The sequence below is a fragment of the Mytilus galloprovincialis genome, chromosome 3, assembly GCF_965363235.1.
Source record: "Mytilus galloprovincialis chromosome 3, xbMytGall1.hap1.1, whole genome shotgun sequence".
Taxonomy (NCBI): Eukaryota; Metazoa; Mollusca; class Bivalvia; order Mytilida; family Mytilidae; genus Mytilus; species Mytilus galloprovincialis.
This window is the reverse complement of record NC_134840.1, coordinates 14260482-14282999: the sequence shown is the minus strand read 5'-3', so window position 1 is coordinate 14282999 and position 22518 is coordinate 14260482. Positions and strand designations below refer to the sequence as shown.

At 32.6% G+C, this 22518-nt stretch overlaps 2 protein-coding genes across 3 annotated transcripts; both read right to left on the bottom strand.

The window, feature by feature from the left end:
* Nucleotides 1-2327: 2327 nt before the first annotated feature.
* Nucleotides 2328-11743, bottom strand: LOC143067237 (thialysine N-epsilon-acetyltransferase-like). The gene is made up of 5 exons (XM_076240344.1): nt 11598-11743; nt 10003-10054; nt 7022-7087; nt 6574-6710; nt 2328-2870 (listed from the first exon to the last, which is right to left on the bottom strand). The coding sequence occupies exons 1-5, from the start codon at nt 11667-11669 to the stop codon at nt 2658-2660; spliced, it is 540 nt and encodes a 179-aa protein (XP_076096459.1). The 5' UTR covers nt 11670-11743; the 3' UTR covers nt 2328-2657.
* Nucleotides 11744-13083: 1340 nt separating this feature from the next.
* On the bottom strand, nt 13084-21354 carry LOC143067236 (thialysine N-epsilon-acetyltransferase-like). 2 transcript variants are annotated; one of them, XM_076240341.1, is made up of 5 exons: nt 21161-21343; nt 19818-19869; nt 16865-16930; nt 14245-14381; nt 13084-13314 (listed from the first exon to the last, which is right to left on the bottom strand). In XM_076240341.1, exons 1-5 carry the CDS (start codon nt 21230-21232, stop codon nt 13147-13149), a joined length of 495 nt encoding a protein of 164 aa, XP_076096456.1. In that variant the 5' UTR covers nt 21233-21343; the 3' UTR covers nt 13084-13146. The 2 variants fall into 2 exon arrangements, with proteins under 2 accessions (XP_076096456.1, XP_076096458.1); XM_076240343.1 differs by lacking the exon at nt 16865-16930 and having other exon boundaries at nt 21161-21354.
* Between the last annotated feature and the right edge of the window lie 1164 nt (nt 21355-22518).

The window sequence follows — 22518 nt, the reverse complement described above, 5'->3', positions numbered from 1 at the left end:
AATTAAAAGTTGGACAAATATCCTGCTTAAAATAGGTAAATTTTAGTATGTACTTGGACTGGACATGTAAAATGCATTGATTTATAGTATTGTATTTTGTTAAAACAATTGGTTTAAACAATTCTATTCAAATTTTACATAGTTTTTATCAGGTAACTTTATTTTATCCATATTTTAACTTTCATAACCTGCACCTTGAAATACATATAAAGTCTGGAAGAGGTCAGAAGACAAACAGCAAACTCTTTATAAAACCAGATTCAATTGAAGTCAAAATAATTCAGAGATCAATGATGATAAAGTGTAATGGGTGACACAATGTTCATGTATGTACTAGTATGTAGTGAACTTTTGTGGTTTATTAAATAGATGAAGTTTGAGGTTGTCATTTTATAATATACAAAACAAAATCCTTTTGAAAAAGTGCTACAGTTATATTAAAGGTTAATTCATTCACATCATTAAAAATGTTTTTTTTTTTTTATTCAATGTAATCAGATGTAATGATGATTACTTTGCCAATGTAATCATTAATTTAATTTAATCGTACAAATGACAACGTAATTGTTATTTAATCAATTACATTGAAAGTAATCGAACCAATCTCTGACCACAAAGGGATGGTAAGGATTTCCTGGTTAATGAACAATTAAGACAATTTTAAAGCAGTGTAAGGGAGGTAATTCAATCACATTTAAAGAACAATGTATTTAAATTGGTAGTTAGGGTTGCAAACTCCATTAGAACTTTGAATTGAGATTATGAGCATATCTTTTTTTGGGGAAAAAGGGGGGAGGGTAAATAAGAATTTGATGGAGGGACAATTTTTTCTCTTTTCAGATTTCAGAAATTAATTTCTTCAAATTTTTTTTTTGGGGAAAAAAAGGGGAGAGGGTGGGGGGGGGGGGGGCAACTTGCATCAGCATAATGTATTGTACTAAGGCACAGAATTGAAAATAAATTCAAATCATACAACCAATTCTAAGTTCTTTGACTACATTATATATAATAACAGTTATTCTGTGTCAGAAACCTACTTTGTGTCAGATATATCAAGTACTAATATTGTGTCTTTTTTGTCCCAACTGTTCAGGATTTGTTATAATCTTGAATATTATTATAGATAGAGATAAACTGTTAACAGTAAGATAAGTAAAAGTAAGATCTACAAATAAGTCAGCATGACCAAAATGGTCAATTAACCCCTTTAGGTGTTATTGCCCTTTATAGACAATTCCTCACAAGTTCAATTCTTTAAGAATTTTGAAAATTTATATCCTAGGTTTATAGCAGCAATGTCTTTGCCAATTTCGACAATAAGTTCTGTCAAATACTTTTAATGAGTTATGCCCCTTTGAAATGTAAATTATACTGGAAATCACATTGCATTTGCTCTGAAGCCTTCAATTTCCAGTAGATATTAATAAAAGGTCTAGTAAAACAAAAACAAGTGCTTTTGGTGTAAATATTGCATTAAATGCATTCAAAACCCTATGTTACTGACTTAATATTTAAATTTACCAAGGCTTATCACTTCCTTTTTCAATACACAAAATTTAGTTTAAAATTGAGAATGAAAATGGGGAATGTGTCAAAGAGACAGCAACCCGACCAAAGAGCAGACAACAGCCAAAGGCCACCAATGGGTCTTCAATGCTTCAGCTGGCCCCTAAACAAAAATATATACTGGTTCAATGATAATGGATGTCATAGTGCATATTGATCATAAAATTCGATTATCTTATACATGAACATTTCCGGAAATTTATCAATGTAATATATGCCCAGATATGTAATCACATTATAATAACACACCTGTCAGGAAAATTACATAACTTTTGCAAGATGCAGGAAACGTATATCTGTTCTAAAAATATAAATTAAGTCATTGTAAAGTCATGTTTCATAATTTGAGTTATCTCCTATTGTCCAGAATTTTATTTGAATCATCTACAACCAATACTGTATACAATGCAATATCTAATTTTATATAATGTAAGCTTTGGATTTCAAATATTTGGGCCACAGACATGTATTGTCGAAATTCGCATCTGGTGCAAGAAAATTGATACCGTTAATTTTATTACTTCTCACTGATAAATCAAAGCAGTCTTTACCCTTCAGTGCTTACAAGCACTTTGATTAAGTTATTGCCCTTGTATCTTGGATATATATAATATGTGCAAATGGAGTAGACATCAGAACTCTGTACCTCTATCTGCACTTAACTTCATCAGGAAAAGGGAAATATTTTAAAGCAAAGGATGTATAATAACCAAAACAATTGAAAAAGCTATTTGACATAAAAAGAACAAACAAATAAATACAAAATTCCAGCTTGATAATTTCTCTTTACAACAATTAAAAATAATTATTGCACAAATAATTGCAGTTGTAAATTCAGAATTATTTTCACTGCTTTTTTTACTGTGAAAAATGCAACTGGAAATACATGAGAATATTGTGATCTCGCATCTTAAATTTGAAGTCATTATTTATAAGTACTGTTTTACCTAAAAAGTTGACTTTGCTTTATTATACAAAATCATCCCATTACTCTAAACTATAAACAGACTTTACAATTTGATGACAAATAAACACAATGTCCTTTTACAGGCTAGCTAATTGAAACTTCAGTTTACAAATTGAAACTTTTCTTATAAACGGCCGTCGTCTCCATTAGAGTTAACCATCTTTTCCGTTCTTTTAGTCAATAAATTCTGCATAGCTTCTTCAGTAAGTCTTAAAATATGAAATTGTTCAGTTTCAGTCAGATTAATAGCTCCTTTTTGTTTGTAAAATTCGACAGCTACTGTGTTCCACCATCGTACTGCCCATTCCATGCTATTGCAGTGAGTATCTAAAAATACCTTAAATAAAAATACTCTCAAATATAATTAAGTTTTGCTATTAAGAAACATATATGTTTAGGATATGCAACGAAATTCATCTTTTTAGTGGTTTATAAAATATTTATGAGAACAAAATATTTGCATCATTTATGAAAATAAATGGGGAATGTGTTCATGGGACACAGATAATGACCCTGTTTGCATACAACATTATAAAGGCACATAACTAAGGAACTGTAAAAGTAACATTATCGAAATGTGTACTTGATCTAAGTTTTGTGGTAGCATTGTGTATAAGTTTCATAACATTTGGTGGAGGCAAACTTAAGTTAGAGAACGGAAACGAAAATTCAGCAATTTTTAGATTTGTAAGAGGGACATCACTCTAGAACAGTAAAAGTGACACAACCAAAAGTGATACTTGATATATGGTTTGCGGTAATAAGCAATGGCACAGGCACTTGTCTCAGACAAAAAAAAAATCTTATATACCTTAATATATTAAGGTATATAAGATTTTTTTTTTCTGAGTCAAGTGCCTGTGAGCACTAGGTATAAATTTCATAACATTTGGTTGAGACAAACTTAAGTTAGAGAACAGAAACAAATTAATTACTGTACATGCTTACGTACAGACAGACAAGAGTAAAACTAAATGCCCCCTTTGCGACATTGGGGCATACAAAGGAGCGAAATATATCAAAAGGTTATCCAAATCATTATTCGAAGACAAGCCGACAAAACCATAATAAAATAGGAAGAAAGAAAACAACGAAAAGACAAACGCCAATGTACAAAAGACAAAACAAGAATGTGTCCTTAGTACACGGATGCCCCACTCGCACTATAATTTTCCATGTTCAGTGGACCGTGAAATTGGGGTCAAAACTTTAATTTGGAATTAAAATTAGAAAGATCATATCATAGGGAACATGTGTACTAAGTTTCAAGTAGTTGTGACTTTAACTTCATCAAAAACTACCTTGACCAAAAACTTTAACCTGAACTTCGCACTTTCATTTTCTATGTTCAGTTGACCATGAAATTGGGGTCAAAACTATAATTTGGCATTAAAATTAGAAGATCATATCATGCAGTGGCGGATGCAGGAATTTTCGAAAGGGGGGGGGGGGGGTGCAAAACATATGTCCCGATTGTCCCGATTCAAATGCATTGATCGGCCAAGATAAAGGGGGGGTGCGTACCCCCGGAACCCCCCCTCTGGATCCGCCACTGTCATGGGGAACATGTGTACTAAGTTTCAAGTGGATTGGACTTCAACTTCATCAAAAACTACCTTGACCAAAAACTTTAACCTGAAGTCGGACGAACGAACGAACGAAGACGTCACTATCAACTTCGTAAAACATCGGTCATGCAAATTTTCTAGCTAAAAAAATTGATCAATTGTGATTTTTTTTAATTGAAACACGTTTGTTTGACCGAATAGACAAGACTGCTACCGAAAGAAACAACACGGCCACTGAAAATTGACAAGGACAAGGTACACCATTTGAAATTTGAGCAAGAGAACACGAATCCCTTTTAACCAAAAATAGGGGAAATATCAGGAAGAGTAAGCAGAACCTGCTTTTTCATGCAACTGCACCCGTCGTGTTTTCATGTAAGAAACGATTCAATTATCCGTCTCATTAGAGGAAAAAAGGACGGGATTGAGGTTGCGAACTTGAATTGGAATAATGGCTACGAATATTGTAAAAAAAGTCTATAACAACACAAAGTACTTGGGGAAAACCAGGGCGCTTTTCGAAAGGATCGACGCATTGAAGATCGAATATTTGCTTTACAAGGTATTTGTGCTTTGTCACGCTCTTCTAAAAGACCCCTTTACTTAGCCTTTTTGGATTTATCAAAGGCGTTTGATAGGGTATGGCGCGATGGGCTTTTTGTTAAATTATGGCAAAGTGGGATACAAGGGAAGGTATGGCGTCTAGTTAAGAATATTTATAGTCATGTAGAAAATAAGGTACTATTTGGTGACATTGAATCTACCTGGTTTGAACAGGAATATGGTGTCAAACAAGGCTGTGTATTATCACCCACTTTATTCTCTGTGCTCATGAATGACTTGGTTGATATGCTTAATGAAAGCGGTGTAGGTTTTGATCTTTCGCAACAACTTATAAATTGTTTCCTATTTGCAGATGACGTTGTACTTGTTGCCAAATCGCCAGAAGACTTACAGACGTTACTTCGGATTTCACACGATTTCGCAACTAAATGGAACTTGAAATTTAATCATAAGAAATCTAAAGTTCTAGTGGTTGGGAAGCGGTTAAGTCCGGAACGAGTCTAGTCTCTTGGTGATGTAAATATCGAGGAAGTGAACGAATATAAATACCTCGGTTACTACATAAATAGATCACTAAAGTCAAATTTCCGTGTAAATAACTATTTGAAAGATAAGATGGATAATATGCTGAACTATTTGTTACGTGTCCTCGGTGAGCATTTTAACCGTGTTAAATTTGGAGACGCCCTTTGGAACTCGGTGCTCCGGCCTTCTTTAACACACGCATGCGCCGTCTGGATGCCACTTTCAGCTACAAATATATCGATCATCGACAGTTGGCAATACCGCGCAGCTAAGATCATTATGAACACTAAAATGAATACTCCCCGTTCCGCTCTCCTTCTCGAGCTTGGATGGGAACCCGTATCTGCATTTATCACCCGCCAAAAAGTTGCGTACTTTAAAAGGATTAATAACCTACCAGACGATAGACTGTGCAAGCGAGTCTTTAGTGAAATGGTTCAATTAAACGAAAGTGTCTGGAAATATGTTCAAGAGATGAACACCTACACGGAAAGTATTGTGTCTAATAAATTTAACTGTCAATATGGTAGGGAAAGTTTAATTATTGATGTTACTACTAAAAGTAGCCTTGATTTGTATCAGCACTGCTATATTAAGACAGGTAGCCAGCTATACTTAGAGGACATAAGCGATTTTAATTCATCCCGTCTTAAACTGCTCGCAAGAACAAAATTTTTGCCATTAAAGCAGTTTCTTTTTAGAATGCATATGTCCGAGGACAACCTATGTCCCATTTGTGATTCAGGGGAGTCAGAAGATTTAGAACATTTTCTGCTCGGGTGTACATCTCTTGAACAAACCAGGTCTAAATTTTTCACCTTATTTGCCTCTTTTAATGATAGAAATGCAAGTTTTCTGGAACTGTCGCCACGTGCACAAGTATTATTTTAGTTGGCGATATTGGTTATGCTTTTAACGACGAAATTGGTTCATTTTATGATGTTTATGGAAGAATGTATCTCTTAGAATTATTTAGATTACGTCAAACTATGGTTGAACCAAAATAAACCTTTGAGTTAACTTACTCGTATGTACTATTATATACTGATTGATCTTAGTTTTTATGCTTTATACATGCTGCATGGTCATATTTGTCTATGAGTGTTTTAATTACATGTATATTTTAACATTCTATAAATTGGTTTTTTTTTTATTATGATTATGTATTTTAGAAATCTCTATTTTTGTCTTATTAATGTGCCATGTATGTTATTGCTTCAAAGACATTCTATAATGAAACCATTAACTAAAATGTATATAATTGTAAATAATATAGTATAGACGCACCATCACTTCTACCCTGATGACTGGTGCCCCCCGATGTAAAGGGGTAGCTTTCTAAATAAAATATATATATATATATAAGTTGACCTAACGAATTACCTTGACAGCAGACTTTAATAATTCAGTACCTATTCCTTTATTTCTATGTTCAGGTTTCACATAAAAGTCCTCCATAAACGCCTTTTTACCAACCCAAGGGGAATACGTAAAGTAATATAACAAATATCCAACCATGTCTGAAATGATAGAAAAAAGGCGTCATAAATTGGTTTTGTTAAGTTTTTAAATAAAATTGAGAGTTTTTTTTTCAAAAAAACATATTGCAATGTTATTCTGGTTCGATTTTTCAAATTGGTCATAATCGAGGCATAATTGCACTAGGTTTATATAATTTGTAAGATATTCCCAATTTCATGATATTAACTCAACTATTAAATTTATTATTTTTTTGTAAAATATATTTCAACCAAATAGTTTGTTAACATATATTCCACATGTTCACATCTGGAGAAAAAAACAAGTACTTATTGCATAACACTGTATATACCTTTATTCACTTCAGCAACCAGACAATGAAACAAACTGTTTTTATCAAACCCGTCTCTTCGGAGAGCTTGATAAATAAAAAATACACCAATTTAAATGAAGCAATACCTATGGTCGAGAAAGGTATCTCTTATTTTCAAAGATTTCATATCAGATGTACTGACTTTGGTGTCCGACGTCCGTAATCTTTTCACTTTTTGAACTTCTACTTGAGAACCACTTAAAAAGATCAATATTTTAATGTTATTTTTCTCCATTGTTGAAGCATATGATAGAAAAAATTAAGATACATTTTTGGAAAATGACGCAGTCATTGTTCCATTACTGGCGACCTGAACTTCATTACATTTCTCTGCCTACCGCGCTTGGTTTCGTATTTACTATTTTCTATACAAACTGGAATCTGCTTGTGTTATCATTAATTATGCATGAGAGGTCATTGTGTAGTAATCAGCCAGGAACCAGTTTACAAACTAACTGGTTTCTGCTTGTATTCCACTACACTCGGACAAAGTGTTGTAGTTTGACGGGAACCAGTTTAGAATTTGTAAACTACAAAACGTAATCGGTTATTGTTCATTCCGTTTTGGTGTTTCATACCGACTTTTATGGTTTGAATAAGCTTAAGACCCTTCAAACATTAATGTGATAGGTATATTAAAGACTGTTTTACAAAAGGATGGAACTGTTTTGCTTTCAAAGTCGTACTATAGTGATATCTGTTATGTACGGATTTCCACTCTCACCGGTTAATTTCTTTTTTTACACGTGCTTTTGAAACTTCCTGTTTAAACATCGCAAGTTTTAAAATTGTTTTTTGAGTGAATTTAACTTATTTTAACAATCATGAAGCGTTCCAGAATCATTTTCAAGCAGTTTCTTCTTCTCTTTGATGATGGAAAATAGGTTTTTCTCAAGAAAATACCGCAAACGATCTCAGAGGAATTGAAACGTACAAGTCAAGTCGGCACCTGGTTAAATTGGCATCTAGTCAAATCGGCACCTATTTGACGTCAATTCGGCATCCAATAATATTTGTTATAATATTTTCTATTCAATTAATTAATAACTGTTACCAAGTACATAGTGAATATGTTGTTGTGTATTTAGGTAAACAACGAAACCAAAGTGAAATTATGTTGTTGTGTATAAAGGTAAACAACGAAGCCCTTACCCAAGCTGTTGTTTTAACAATTAGACAATTATTAAAAAAAATGGAAAACTATGAGTCCCTTTCAATAAATCAAACTTTCATGCCAAATAATAAGCAAATTTAAGGTGTTTTTTTCCAGTAAAGTTTAAAAAGCATTAAACAAACAATCCTGTAAAATGCTCAACTGGTTTAAATAATGCATAAAAATATCCAATATCTCATGTATTAGTCCAAATAATTATGACGTCTGGCAAGGCTATTTTATTTTTTGTGACGTCTTCTTACGAAGTTCGTAGGAAGGCTTTCTTAGGAAGGCGTCCCAGAAAAAAATTAACATAGCCTTGCGGTCATAGAAAGGTGTCCCAGAATAAAATTAAAAAAGCCTTGCCAGACGTAATAATTATTTTGACTACTCATATATATATCATTAAAAATACACCAAAAATGTCATTTAGTTGAGAAAAAAAAATATATACAAAATGTACAATGAACACCCAAAAATGTGAAAGTTAGTATTTAACTCTTTTTGCTTAAATACTGAAAAAATTCTGGCAACCCCTTACTTATTTTTACTCTTTTTGCTTAAAATACAGTTAAAATATATATTTAACATGGGTGACGAATTGACTATATCAGGTGTCGATTTAACCAGGTGCTGATTTGTCCAGGTGCCAATTTAACCAGGTGCCGGTTTGACTAGAATTCTTTGACAAATGTTTGAAATTACCTGAGTTTCATTAGACCTTTGATAACAGTAACAAAAAGATTATTTACTTAATATTTTGTGGTATCAGGTCTGTTCGCGCCCAATACACTTTCGCACCCAAGGTCCGTTTGCACTCTACTCATTCGCGCTCAATTTTAATTCAAATTCAAGTTGAATAATTGGAAAATCATGATTGTTGTTTTAAATTGCTTTGGTGTAAATACTGAATGTATTTATAGCTTGGTATGAGTAAAACATTGAAGATTTTAAAGGAAAAACACAAAAGATAATTGTTTTTAACAGCTTGGTCCCTTTGATCTGAAACAACGAAATAATAAAATATAGGAACCAAAATATAGCAATCCACTATTATAACCAAAACATGATAAAATCTATTCAACACACAGAAAAAAAACATAGTCAGAATCTCACTTCATTTTGAAAGAAGTCAATGAAACAAAGATATAGCAATACACTAACCAAAACATGATTAAGAGTTATTCAACACAAAATAAAACGTTGACAAAATACCACTTTAATTAGAAAGGATTATTATTATTTTTAACAATACGCTATCCAAAACATGATTAAGATTTATTCAACACAAATAAAAATGCTGTCTCACTTTATTTTGAGACAATGACAACAATTATACTTATAAGAAAACACTTGCTTACAGAGTTATTAAATACAAAACCAATTAAGATTGGGTGCGAACATTTAGGGTGTGAAAGTGAAAGGGGGCGAACATGAGTGGGCGCGAACGGACCCGGATTCAGACCATGTACCAGTGAGAAATATACAAGCCTTTCTACGGTATTTATTTGTACAATTCAGGTAGTCTTGACCTATTCATTTGTCTTAAAAAAACAGCCAGTTGTCACCTTCACTTCACACACACACATATATACGAATATCAATTATATGCTTACGAGACATGTTGCATTGTTAAACTAATTACGGTATGTGAAAATCAAGACTTGCATAAATACTATCCCAATATTAGAGACAGTGGCGTCATTTTTCTTCAGAGCTTTCAGCTCTTTGATTAACTTTGCAATGAACTTTCAATGTATTATGCAGTAAGAATGACATACAAAAAATAATGCAATAGCATGCTTACTGTCGGCTTTTATTTTCACTTCATGTTCACACTTAACATGGACAGCTAGTTCCTACAATATAAACAAATACAGTAAAGCCCTATTAGCCTGTTTACGATACAATAGTTATATATTTTACATTTTCCATTAGCAAAAATTCAATACTACAAGTTAGATGTACTTTGATAAACAGGGTTGCTGTTTCAGGTTAAAAGATAATATATAGTGATACGAATGCAAGGGGATGAGGATCATTAGTCAATGAGACAGCAACCCAATGAAAATAAAAACGTGGCAGCATTGTTTGACTATTACAGAAATTTGTCAATCCACTAAATTGGTGTCTCTTATCTATTATAGGTTTTATAATCACAGGGACTTAGTTAACGCATGGAAGTATTATATTGACGTAATATAATACTTCCATGGTTAACGGATGTAGTATAACGTAATCAGAGATCAATATTTTAATTAGATTGCATTATTTATTTCTCAATATAAAATGACAGGAAAGTTTGTGGAGGGGTTCGTGTTGATCAATCTTCAGTAAAATATGATTGTGCATTTTGTACTGTTGTTTTGCCTTTTCTTTTTTAGCAATGACGTTGCCAGTTTATTTATTAACGAGTTTGAATGTACCTTTTTGTATCTTTCGCCTCTCTTTCCCCGAATATAACCTACCGAAATAGACTTAATATTACCGTGTTTGTACTAACATGATCACCACGACGGGTTCCACATGTTGAGCAAGCTCTGCTTACCTTTCAGGAGCACATGAGATCTCTCCCAGTTTTTGGTTTGGTTCGTGTTGCTCAGTTTTTAGTTTTCAATGTTGTGTTTTGAGTACTGTTATTTTTTTTTAGTCATGGCATTGCCAGAATCTTAGGTAGCATTTAATTTTCAGAGAATCTTCAGAGTGTCCAAAAGATCTTCAATATTACACGTACCATGTATAAATCCTACATAAGAAACTGTGTCTAATGATATAGTTATAACAAAAGTGGAAAAATACATGCTACTTATAAACACACAAAAACAGATAGATAGTTACTAACAGTGTTACTTACTAAATACATGTATATTACTATTATTAATAATATTAAGTGTGTAGGCAGTTACTCGTCCGTTATTAAGTACCTTGAGACATGTATATACCAATACCATTTATAAGTCATTAGAAATATATAGCAAACATAAAGTTTGGAAGAGTTAGCTAAGCATTCTTAGTGTTATAAATGAAATAATTTAAGGTAAACAATAAATACAAAAGAGGGAAAAAGTAGATGAGTTTCACTTTAATTCATTATATATTGTGACCTGGTGACGGGGTCAAATTATGAAACGTTTAAAAAAAAACTCTAATTTTGACAATGGTTAGCATGGTTGTCAAGTAAGATTGATCATTCAATATCAAAACGCAATCACCATTAAACTTTTAGTGACAATCAAAGTCAATGCTTTTTTTTATAACCAAAATGGCGATCATTTTGACCTCTAATAACCTGTGTCCTTACATTATATTCTGTAATCTTATTTGTATGTGTATATCATTAAATAATTCCTTTCGTCAGTGAAGATGGTCGGTTTATCTCAGTGAATCATTATATTGCCTTACCATTACTAAAGACATTATAGCTTCACAATCCTCGGAGTTTGCTGAACGAACAGAATACATATTTTCTTCCATCTTCTTTATCTAGTCCGTTGACTCACAGTATAATTTTTCTTTCGTTTCAACACATATATGATATATATTATATACATGTATACAATCGCACGTTCAATTTATTTTAAGTTAAGTATTATAATTCCGCGCGCGTACCTAGTTATCGGGAACCTGATATTGCATTGCTATAGTAATCTCAGTCAGAAAACTGTCGTATAAATAACGATCCAAAATAATTGAAGACTTAAGACATTTTTCCAATGTATTTTTTTTTTAACGAACAAAAGAATCAAATGCATTGTAGCATGATTTAAAACAAATGATTAGGTTGATGTACTAATTCTAACTCTAATCAATGAACTCAATACTATCTGTAATTCTTTATACTCAGGCATTTTTGTAACACACCGCTTTTTGTTATTCCTTATTTCGTAGCCGATATTCTTTATTGATCTCTATTCTTTATTTATTTTGATAATTTTTATCTATTCTTTATATTTTTGCATTGCTATTCTCTATAGTTTGGTGGCCTTTTTTTTTCTTTTCTTTTTTGCCAATATCCTCTGTTGTCAACAGTATCTAGGCTCTTCGGTTATAGCCAATTACGTTTATCAGAATGAATGGAATGCGACATGGGGGTGAATGAGTCAGCAACATTACGTCACTATTAAAATTGTGTGCCTGTTAAATCATTAAATTGAAATATTTCTTTATATTAACAACTTTAATATCTCTTGTAAAACATAGGCTTGGTATGTCCTTAAAAAATGTCCACTGTAATGAAATCGGCTATATCTATATATCTTTTAAAAACAGTTACTAAAAGTTATGAAGCTATAAACGCTTTCACTCCATTCACTTACGAAATAGGCTTCATTTTCTCTCCCGGTCAAATTAAAAGCAGAGGCGAAACCAGGGGGCAAGGATCCCGGCCCTCCTCCCTTTTGTGAAACTATGAGATAAGATAGGCAATGGCCGAGGGCTAGTAAGATATTTGGGTCTATGAGATAAAATAGGCAATGGCCGAAGGATGGTGAAAAATTTGGGTCTATGAGATAAGATAGGCAACGGCCGAAGGCTGGTTAGATATTTGGGTCTATGAGATAAGATAGGCAATGACCGAAGGCTTGTGGGATCTTAAAAACACTCTTCAAGTTATTATTTGGTTTTACTGATTTCGAGATGTACGGATTCATTCATTTTGTTTATGTATTTTGACACAAGATGGAGTCTTTTGTTTGACTTCGCCATATATAAAACATAGTTTTAATTATCAAGTTTTCCTCATGTACAATAATTTCCTACAAATATAATGTCCAATTTATTCGGTTCATGTAGGTATAAAATATAGTATGAAATTTAAACCACGTGATGATAAACAAAGACCATAATTTTGGGAACAAATTCCTTTCTGCATGATTTTTAAACACTGCAGTTTACATTTGGAAATTTCTTTAATAAGCCTATTGTCTACATTGTAGTAATTTTATTTTCTTGTTTATTTAGTCAATAAATTCTCCATAGCTTCTTCTGTAAGTCTATAAATATGAAGCTGTTCAGTTTCAGTCAGATTAATAGCTCCTTTTTGTTTGTAATAATCGACAGCCACTTTATTCCAACATGGTACTGCCCATTCCATACAACTGCATTGAGTTTCCAAAAATACCTTAAATAAAAAAAAACATATACAACTCTAATACTTAGAATCAAATATCTGTGCCTAACGACATCATTTTCTTTTGTCAGTGGTTGGTAAAATTGTTGTTCTATTAATATTTGCATCACTTATAATGGAGGTTTACGACAAGAGCAATTAACAGGAATTTCGTCCCTAAAATTTCCTAATAAGGTTAAGATTATTCGAGTTTTCAAACTTATGTTAATCTAATAAATGAATAAAATGACAAGCTGGTGTAATATGGTAACTTTAATGCAAAGAGGTCACTATGATTTCAAATACATGATTTCATTGAGTAAGATGTATTTGACCTGAAAATTCCATTTACCCATACATAGTTTGTTTTAGGTCAAAGCGTCCGTCCGTCAGTCATGTGTTTGTCATCATAACTTCTCTGAAATTACACACTAAATTGTTATGATAACTTGTAGACAATAAATAGCACACCATGTGCATATCGGCAGGAAATTTTGATTTTTTGGAAGGAGTTATGCCCTTTTGAACTTAAGAGTATAGCTTACCTTTAATATTGCAACAATTTGTCATTGCAACTCTTTTGAATCCACACATCACAATTTGGTCATATTTTGTAGATAATTAGGACATTTATGTAGATTTGCATATCCCTAGGAAATTATTAGCAGTTGAATTTTTAATAGTTATAAGTCTTTCAACTTTTAAATGAATCTGGTGAGAATTTGTTTGCCCAGTGATAATGTGAGGGTGTTATACAAATAGAAAACTTCTTTCCAAATACACATTCACAACATTTTATTTTGATTAAAAAAACTTTTTACAGAAGGGCCATGTTGATCCCTATAATGTCCTATCTTTAAGTCCATCTTTTTCAAAGTATATATATTTATAATGCTTGCCACAGATATTGTAAAATTGTTATAGTTGACAAAAGCGTATTACCTTGACAGCAGTCTTTAATAAGTAAGTACCTATTCCTTTTTTTCTATGTTCAGGTTTCACATAGAAATCCTCCATATACACTGTTTTACCAACCCAAGGGGAATAAGTGTAGTAATATAACAAATATCCAACCATGTCTGAAAGATACGAACAATTTAAGCATTCTATTATCTCTAAATTCTATTACTTATACGTAAGACATTTTGTGGCTTCCAGAAGTCTGACATGGAAGATAAACACTGTTGTCTAGCTAGTCTTGTAAAGACTTTTTTGTGATTTTTTTTAGATTTTATTGTTGATTGTTAATCTTAAGAAGTGGCAGTTAAAATTATTCATAATGTTTTTCTACCAGATTTTAAGCTAGACATATTGTATAGTAAACCAGATGCTCCGCAGGGCGTAGCTTTATACGACCGCAGAGGTTGAACCCTGAACGGTTGGGGCAAGTATGGACACAACATTCAAGCTGGATTCAGCTCTAAATTTGGATTGTGATTAAATAGTTGACACAGCATAGGTTTCTGACACAGAATGAATGTGTTCTAATGAACTTAAAATTTTTGTTTTCTCTTAGAGCAATTCACTATGCTGTTGAATATTAATCCTCTCAAAAAAATGTTTGAAGAAATTTTCTTTTTTATTTATGAAATTTCAAATGAGAAAAATTGAACCCAATTTTTTTAATCACATCCCCCTTTCCCTTATTCCAAAACTAATCTCAATTAAAATTTCTAATGGAGTTTGCAACAATAACTACTCATTTAAATACATCATAAAATATTAAGATGTAAAAAAACTGCTTGTTATCACTGAATGGTAAAGATTATTTTAATTTATCAGTTGGTAGTAAAAAGTGAATATACATTGTATATTGTATATAACAAAGATTTAAGTTGATTCTGGACAAAGAAAGATAACTCCAATTAAAAAAAAATCTTGCTATTGCACAATATTTTGCAATTAGATATTTCTTGCTTACTATTCTGGACAAAGAAAGATAACTCTAATTAAAAAAAAATTGCTATTTCACAATATTGTGCAATTAGATATTTCTTGCCATTGCGCAATACTGTGCAATTGAAAAGACTTGCTATTGCACAATACTTAATATAATAATTTTAGATCCTGATTTGGACCAACTTGAAAACTGGGCCCATAATAAAAGATCTAAGTACATTTTTGGATTCAGCATATCAAAGAACCCCAAGATTTCAATTTTTGTTAAAATCAGACTAAGTTTAATTTTGGACCCTTTGGACTTTAGTGTAGACCAATTTGAAAACAGGACCAAAAATGAAGAATCTACATACACAGTTAGATTTGGTATATCAAAGAACCCCATTTATTCAATTTTTGATGAAATCAAACATAGTTTAATTTTGGACCCCGATTTGGACCAACTTGAAAACTGGGCCAATAATCAAGAATCTAAGTACATTTTTAGATTCAGCATATCAAAGAACCTAACTGATTCATTTTTTGTCAAAATCAAACTATTAAGTAAGTTTAATTTTGGACCCTTTGGACCTTAATGTAGACCAATTTGAAAACGGGACCAAAAGTTAAGAATCTACATACACAGTCATGACAGTTAGATTCGGCATATCAAAGAACCCCAAATATTCAATTTTGATGAAATCAAACAAAGTTTAATTTTGGACCCTTTGGGCCCCTTATTCTGTTGGGACCAAAACTCCCAAAATCAATACCAACCTTCCTTTTATGGTCATAAACCTTGTGTTTAAATTTTATAGATTTCTATTTACTTATACTAACGTAATGGTGCGAAAACCAAGAAAAATGCTTATTTGGGTCCCTTTTTGGCCTCTAATTCCTAAACTGTTGGGACCTTAACTCCCAAAATCAATACCAACCTTCCTTTTGTAGTCATTAACATTGTGTTTAAACTTCATTGATTTCTATTCACTTAAACTAAAGTTATTGTGCGAAAACCAAGAATAATGCTTATTTGGGCCCTTTTTTGGCCCCTAATTCCTAAACTGTTGAAACCAAAACTCCCAAAATCAATCCCAACCGTTCTTTTGTGGTAATAAACCTTGTGTCAAAATTTCATAGATTTCTATTAACTTAAACTAAAGTTATAGTGCGAAAACCAAGAAAATGCTTATTTGGGCCCTTTTTGGCCCTTAATTCCTAAAATGTTGGGACCAAAACTCCCAAAATCAATACCAACCTTCCTTTTGTGGTCATAAACCTTGTGTTAAAATTTCATAGATTTCCATTCACTTTTACTAAAGTTAGAGTGCGAAAACTTAAAGTATTCGGACGACGACGAAGACGCAGACGACGACGCAGACGACGACGCCAACGTGATAGCAATATACGACGAAATTTTTTTCAAATTTTGCGGTCGTATAAAAACAATGGTACGTATATATATATACATTGGTTCATTGTTGAAGTCCATACGGTGACCCAGAGTTGTTAACTTGTATGTAATTCGGTACATGTGGAGGGTTGTCTCATTGGCAATTATACCATATCTTCTTATTTCTATGTGTACCTATTTAATCCTTGCTTAAAATAGTTTTCCTTCAACATGCACTTTTAATGCAATTGTTAGCGGTTTGAATGTTTGAATATTTTAAATTAAAAATACCTCTATTCACTTCAGCAACAAGACAATGAAATAGACTGTTTTTACCAAACCCGTCTCTCTGGAGTGCTTAAAGAAAATAAAATAAAGTAATAAAAATTAAAACATTATTATGAAAAAATAAAAATAATCCCCTTTCATATTTTATAAAAAGGAATATAAAGTGAGAGACTGTTTCCTGGTTTGTTGACGAACTAATGTATAATGTCCAGTGGTTAATCTGAAAAGCAGATCAAGACGATAATATATACTTCTCGTCTTTCTTTCTGTTTGAGGTCAGCCTGATATGAATAAAGAAACAAGCCGGCAAGAATAGGAGCACAGTAAGTTCCCATGGGAATACTGATTGTTTGTCTAAAACACGTCCTCCAAACGTAATATATATGTTGTCAATTAAGAAATCAGGCATCTTTATAACGTCAGTTTCAGAGAACTTTTTGTATGAATCAGAGTAATTTTTTACAAAGTATGATTTATTCCTCCCTAAGACGAAAATATGTATGTATGTATTAACGTCATTCTTTATTCTTTTAACAAAAGCATGACTTACTCTTTCTATTTTAGTTTAGAATTAGTAATGCTTATGTAAAGCGTAGAAAAGTCCAATGTTTAAAAACTGTTGCAAGATGAAAGAGTCTTAGACTGTATGTACCCTTAAGGGTCGTAGGATGTTTTTAGTATTCACATCTGATTTACTTCACCTCTAGAATATGTAGTTTCACAATATATTGAGGCCTGACTATGATTGATGATAAAATAGATGTTAATCATTTAGAAAGAGGTTTCGTGGAGCACTTGGAAAACATGTAGTAATTTACCGTTGTTTGTAAGGACACTTATGTAATGTACGTACGTATCCAATACAGAGATGAAAGATCGTTCTTATCCTTATTTGAAATTCCAAAAGATCATAGAACAGACCTATGATTATCCAGAATTTCCTCCTGGGTAAGTGGCGTGGGAGTATATGGTGAGTTGCCAAGTGAATTGAGAATACTTATTCATTTATCAAACAGTTAGTGTAATGTGATTAATACAAAACGATTTAGTTTAGGGCTTTCTCTGCGGGGATAACAACATATTTTTCATGGATGAACAGATGTTTTGCAACGTTTCGTCTATTAATACGATTGGTTTTGAAACCCGTTCCGTTTTTTTTTAATTTCTGATTTACATCACGGCATTAATCTATTCACGGCATTAATCTATTCAGTAAAAGTATCTATATACGTCTTCTTTAAATCTATATTTTAAGTTTAACCCATTGCCTGGCATAATCCTCGAGTGAATACATCACTACTTCGAAGTCGTGTTTCCAATTAATGGATTTAAGCTCACTATATTTTGGGCCTTTGAATAACCCATTTCGCAGAGAAGTGTTATTGATACTGTTTATATCACCAGTAATAAAATTGCCAGCTGGATTATATATTATATTAATGAGAAACTACCACAGGTGCAATCAGATGTATAAACTTAAAATCTCCAATATTGAAATCCTGAAAAACGTGTTTGTAATTGAAAATTTAACTTGCAATTGGGTTAGTATAAGTTTAAGAAATGATAGGTAAAGACTAGATTATTTCGAGTGAACTGATTTATGATGAAGGATGTTGCCCAAGTTGATGGTATCGAGACTTTTATTGGTGAAGAATAAGCTCTCAATGTTTGACCCGCATTAATATAAGTGAAAGTGTTGAGAAATACGCGTAACATTCGTTTTTATGTTTAACGATAACTACACTGAATTTACAGCTGAAACCCCTCCAACAAGGAGGCGAGAGAAACGGTGCTCAATGCAAAGAATAAACAACTCCTGCTCCACTAGAGATTTTCTCGTGCTAATCATTGCAAATAAAAACGAATTTAACAATAATTATCGCTATTTAGTGCATTTTTCCTTTGATCTTTTTTTGTGATAATTTTTCATATTGTGCTACTCGCCTGAGATGGAAAATTATCGCTAGAAACTAAGCAGGCACGTGGCGTTCTAAGGAAATTGACATGAAATTGACAACGTCGTCATAGGTAAAATAGCGATAAACAGATTATCATTGGTCATCTCAACTCGATTGTCTTTCTCCCTTTCGCCGTCCCGGCTCAAGCGAAAAAATCAATCTCGTTGAGATGATCAACGATAATCTATAAATATAACAATGATATTTATAATGGTATACTTTAAATAAATGCAAGAATTACAGATTTTCTATCTCTCCATTCTAAACAAACCCCTTGTATTGAAGATCAAAGATAGATTATATTCCATATTACAATGTCCTCTAAAATATGCTACTTAGCAAGACAGAAATTACACCGCACGGCCGTGATATGTTATATGAGATAAAGTAACATTATTCTATGTCACCCACCAAAGATTTATCATGCAAATTAGTCTACCCGAATTATTTGGTCCATACATACGTTATTTTCTGCCAAGACGTGCCCCGTGGTTGTCTTCATGTTTTGCTGATTTTGCACGCTTCAGTGTGATAGCCGGGCTACATTAAGACAATACATGTTTGATATCTTAGCCAGATTTACTTTATTTACATTTCTGCGTGGCTTTCTATCTTCAATTTAAAGTTAGGAATGATCAGTTTGCATCTTTAGCATTTTGCTCAAATCAGTGCTAGTGGTCGTCATAAACTTTTATGTTGCATCGTGTTGTAGGCCTCAATATAACTTTGACATGAATAACAGCAATTGTAGGGCTGTCCCTCCGCCTTTTTAGTTCTTGCTGTGCAAGTACTGATTTTATATCATGGATTGATATCCTGCATGCTTTATTTCTATTATAACATATAATACATATAAATTTACTTGTAAGTTTAACTGATTTGCAATTTGAAATTTTTTAAACTCTGCCCAAGAAACTTCTCATGAATTGGCAGTAAGAATGGCAAAAAAAAAAACCTACCATTATCAATCCGGGACTCAAATAAAATAATATGCTTACTGTCGACTTTGATTTTCACTTCATGTTCACACTTTACATGTGCGGCTAGTTCCTACAATATAAAAACAGAATGTGAAGCTCTATTTACCTATTTCTCCTTTTCCTAATAAAAGGGTCGATATACGAAAAAAAAACCAGCCGGTAGAAAAATACTAGGTTGTTGTTGCACGGAGTAAGAAGAATCTTGAATTGAATATGAATAAAGGAGAGGCGTGGAAAACGTCAATGAGACAGCAACCCAATGTAACATAATAGTGGCAACATTGTTTGAATGCAGGTTTAGCCATCAACTATTATAAAAGGTTGCATAACGAGTAAGAATGGTCAATTTTATTACTGCTTCATAGCAACTCGAGTGATTTTATTTTAAAAAAATATAACAGAAAACAACAATATGATTAGAGAAAACTATAGACGTGTCCGGACGACACGAACGAACCCGGTCGCAAAAAAAAAAAAACAACAAAAAAACAACAAAATGCCATTTTAGAAGAAATTCCAAAGCCTGAGATTCTGAAAATATCAGAGGAAGTTACCAAAAGTAAACTTGATCTGTAACTCATCATAGTAGACAAGCATACTAAAAATAAGCTCAATATGTAAAGACTTTTAGAAAAGAGGTATGTATATCTGTTTGGTGCGTAATGAAGGAATGATGGACAAGGGTAATACTATATATACATAGCCTTCGACGGCCATCAAAACATTTTTGTTTTTAAGTTTTTAATAAATTTTACTACCAAGGTCGATTTATGTACTTTTACATATCAAGTCTAATGGCATGGGTATGTGTCTATCGACGGGTCTAACTCTTCAAACGTTAAAGTTAGAAGCTCAGGTTTGGTACTAAATGGTTCATTGATGTCGGACGACAACATTTGATAGACACCAATTGTTGTCTTTCATCAAATGTTTTGGATCAGGCGAGCATAACATGTCGTTGGTTCGTGTCGGTTCTATTTTTTTTAAATGCTTAGTATTGTTATAAATTAGGCCGTTTGATTTCTCGTTTGCATGTTTCCACAGTTTTCATGTCGGAGTCTTTTATTCATGTTATTATTTTTTTATAACAGACTATATGGTAATGATATTTTAATCATTGAAGACCGTAAGAGGACCTATACTAATTTGAAATCTTGTGAAAAGTTATCTTATTGGCAATCATACCCAATCATCTTAACGTTTATATTAACGTGTTCAACCGAAATAGCGATTGTGTTGACCCTTTATGACCTGTGTGATTTAAAACATTTTCCAATTCTAATAGCATTGTCTTCTGTAACAATTCTTATAAAATTTCTGAGAAACCTGTTCACCTCAGTTAATCTTATGTTATACCTTACCATAACAAGAGACATAATAGCTTCACAATCCTCATAGTTTGCAGGTCGAACAGTATACACTGTGTCTTCCATTTTCTTTACCTAGGCTGTTGATTTCTATTGTATTCTTTCTCATGTCTTATTTCATTCAATTGTGTAATCGGTAATACAAGGAAGAATACATTCTCAAGTTTATTTTTAAATTAAGTATTTAACTTCCGTGTACCTACCTAAACACCGTGATAACAAGAGGCTGTCACGACGACAGCAAACCGGATTTATTAACATTTATTTGTGTCCTGCCAATATCACAAGAACCATAACTGATGAACGGTGAAAGTGAAAATCGTCAATATCAAATTTGACATCCATTTTGTCATCAGTATCAACATATTATAATAAAATTTGAAAAGTTTAGGTTGAATAGTTCATGAGTAAATGCAACAACATGAATGGAAACGCCATTTTTCGATCTTTCAAGAACCATAACTGATGAACGGTAAAGATCAAAGCCGACATTATTGAACTTGACCTCCATTTTGTCATCAGTAACAACATATTAAAATTTGAAAAGCTCTGGTTGAACAGTTCATGAGTAAATGCACGAACACGACTGGAAAAGCCATTTTTCAATCTTTCAAGAACCATAACTCCTGAACGGTAAAAGTCAAAATCGTCATTATTGAACTTGAGCTCCATTTTGTCATCAGTAACAACATATTAGAATTTGGGAAGCTTTGGTTGAACAGTTCATGCGTAAATGAACGGAAACGACTGGAAATGCCATTTTTCAATCTTCCAAGAACCATAAGTCCTAAACGGTAAAAGTCAAAATCGTCATTATTGAACTTGACCTTCATTTTGTTGTCAGTAACAACATATTAAAATTTTAAAAGCTTTGGTAGAACGTTTCATGAGTTAATGCACGGACAACATTTGGTTGCCGCCCGCCCGACTGCCCGCCTACATCCCCAAATCAATAACCGACATTTTTGTCACAAAAATCCGGTTAAAAACAATTAAAGATTTGTAGAAACTGCTCCAGTTTGATTTTAAATGTTTATGAATTATTATTATTTATAAACAAATCAGACAAATACATTATAGCATTATTTTAGAGAGAAAAAAAATATTTATGAGGGCACAAGTATATATTGTGTGCCCATTTCCCCTATCATTTCCATCCTGTACCATCCAAACCTTCATCAGTCTGGGAATTCATGGCAAGCCATAACTCTACAATGTTATGGTAACCCATAACCTTCACAGTTCATTAATTCGTAAAGAAAACCTAATCAAGTTTTATAGATCATCTAAAAAGTAAAATCACAAAATTGCTGAACTCCGAGGCAAATTCAAATCGGAAAGTCCCTTATCAA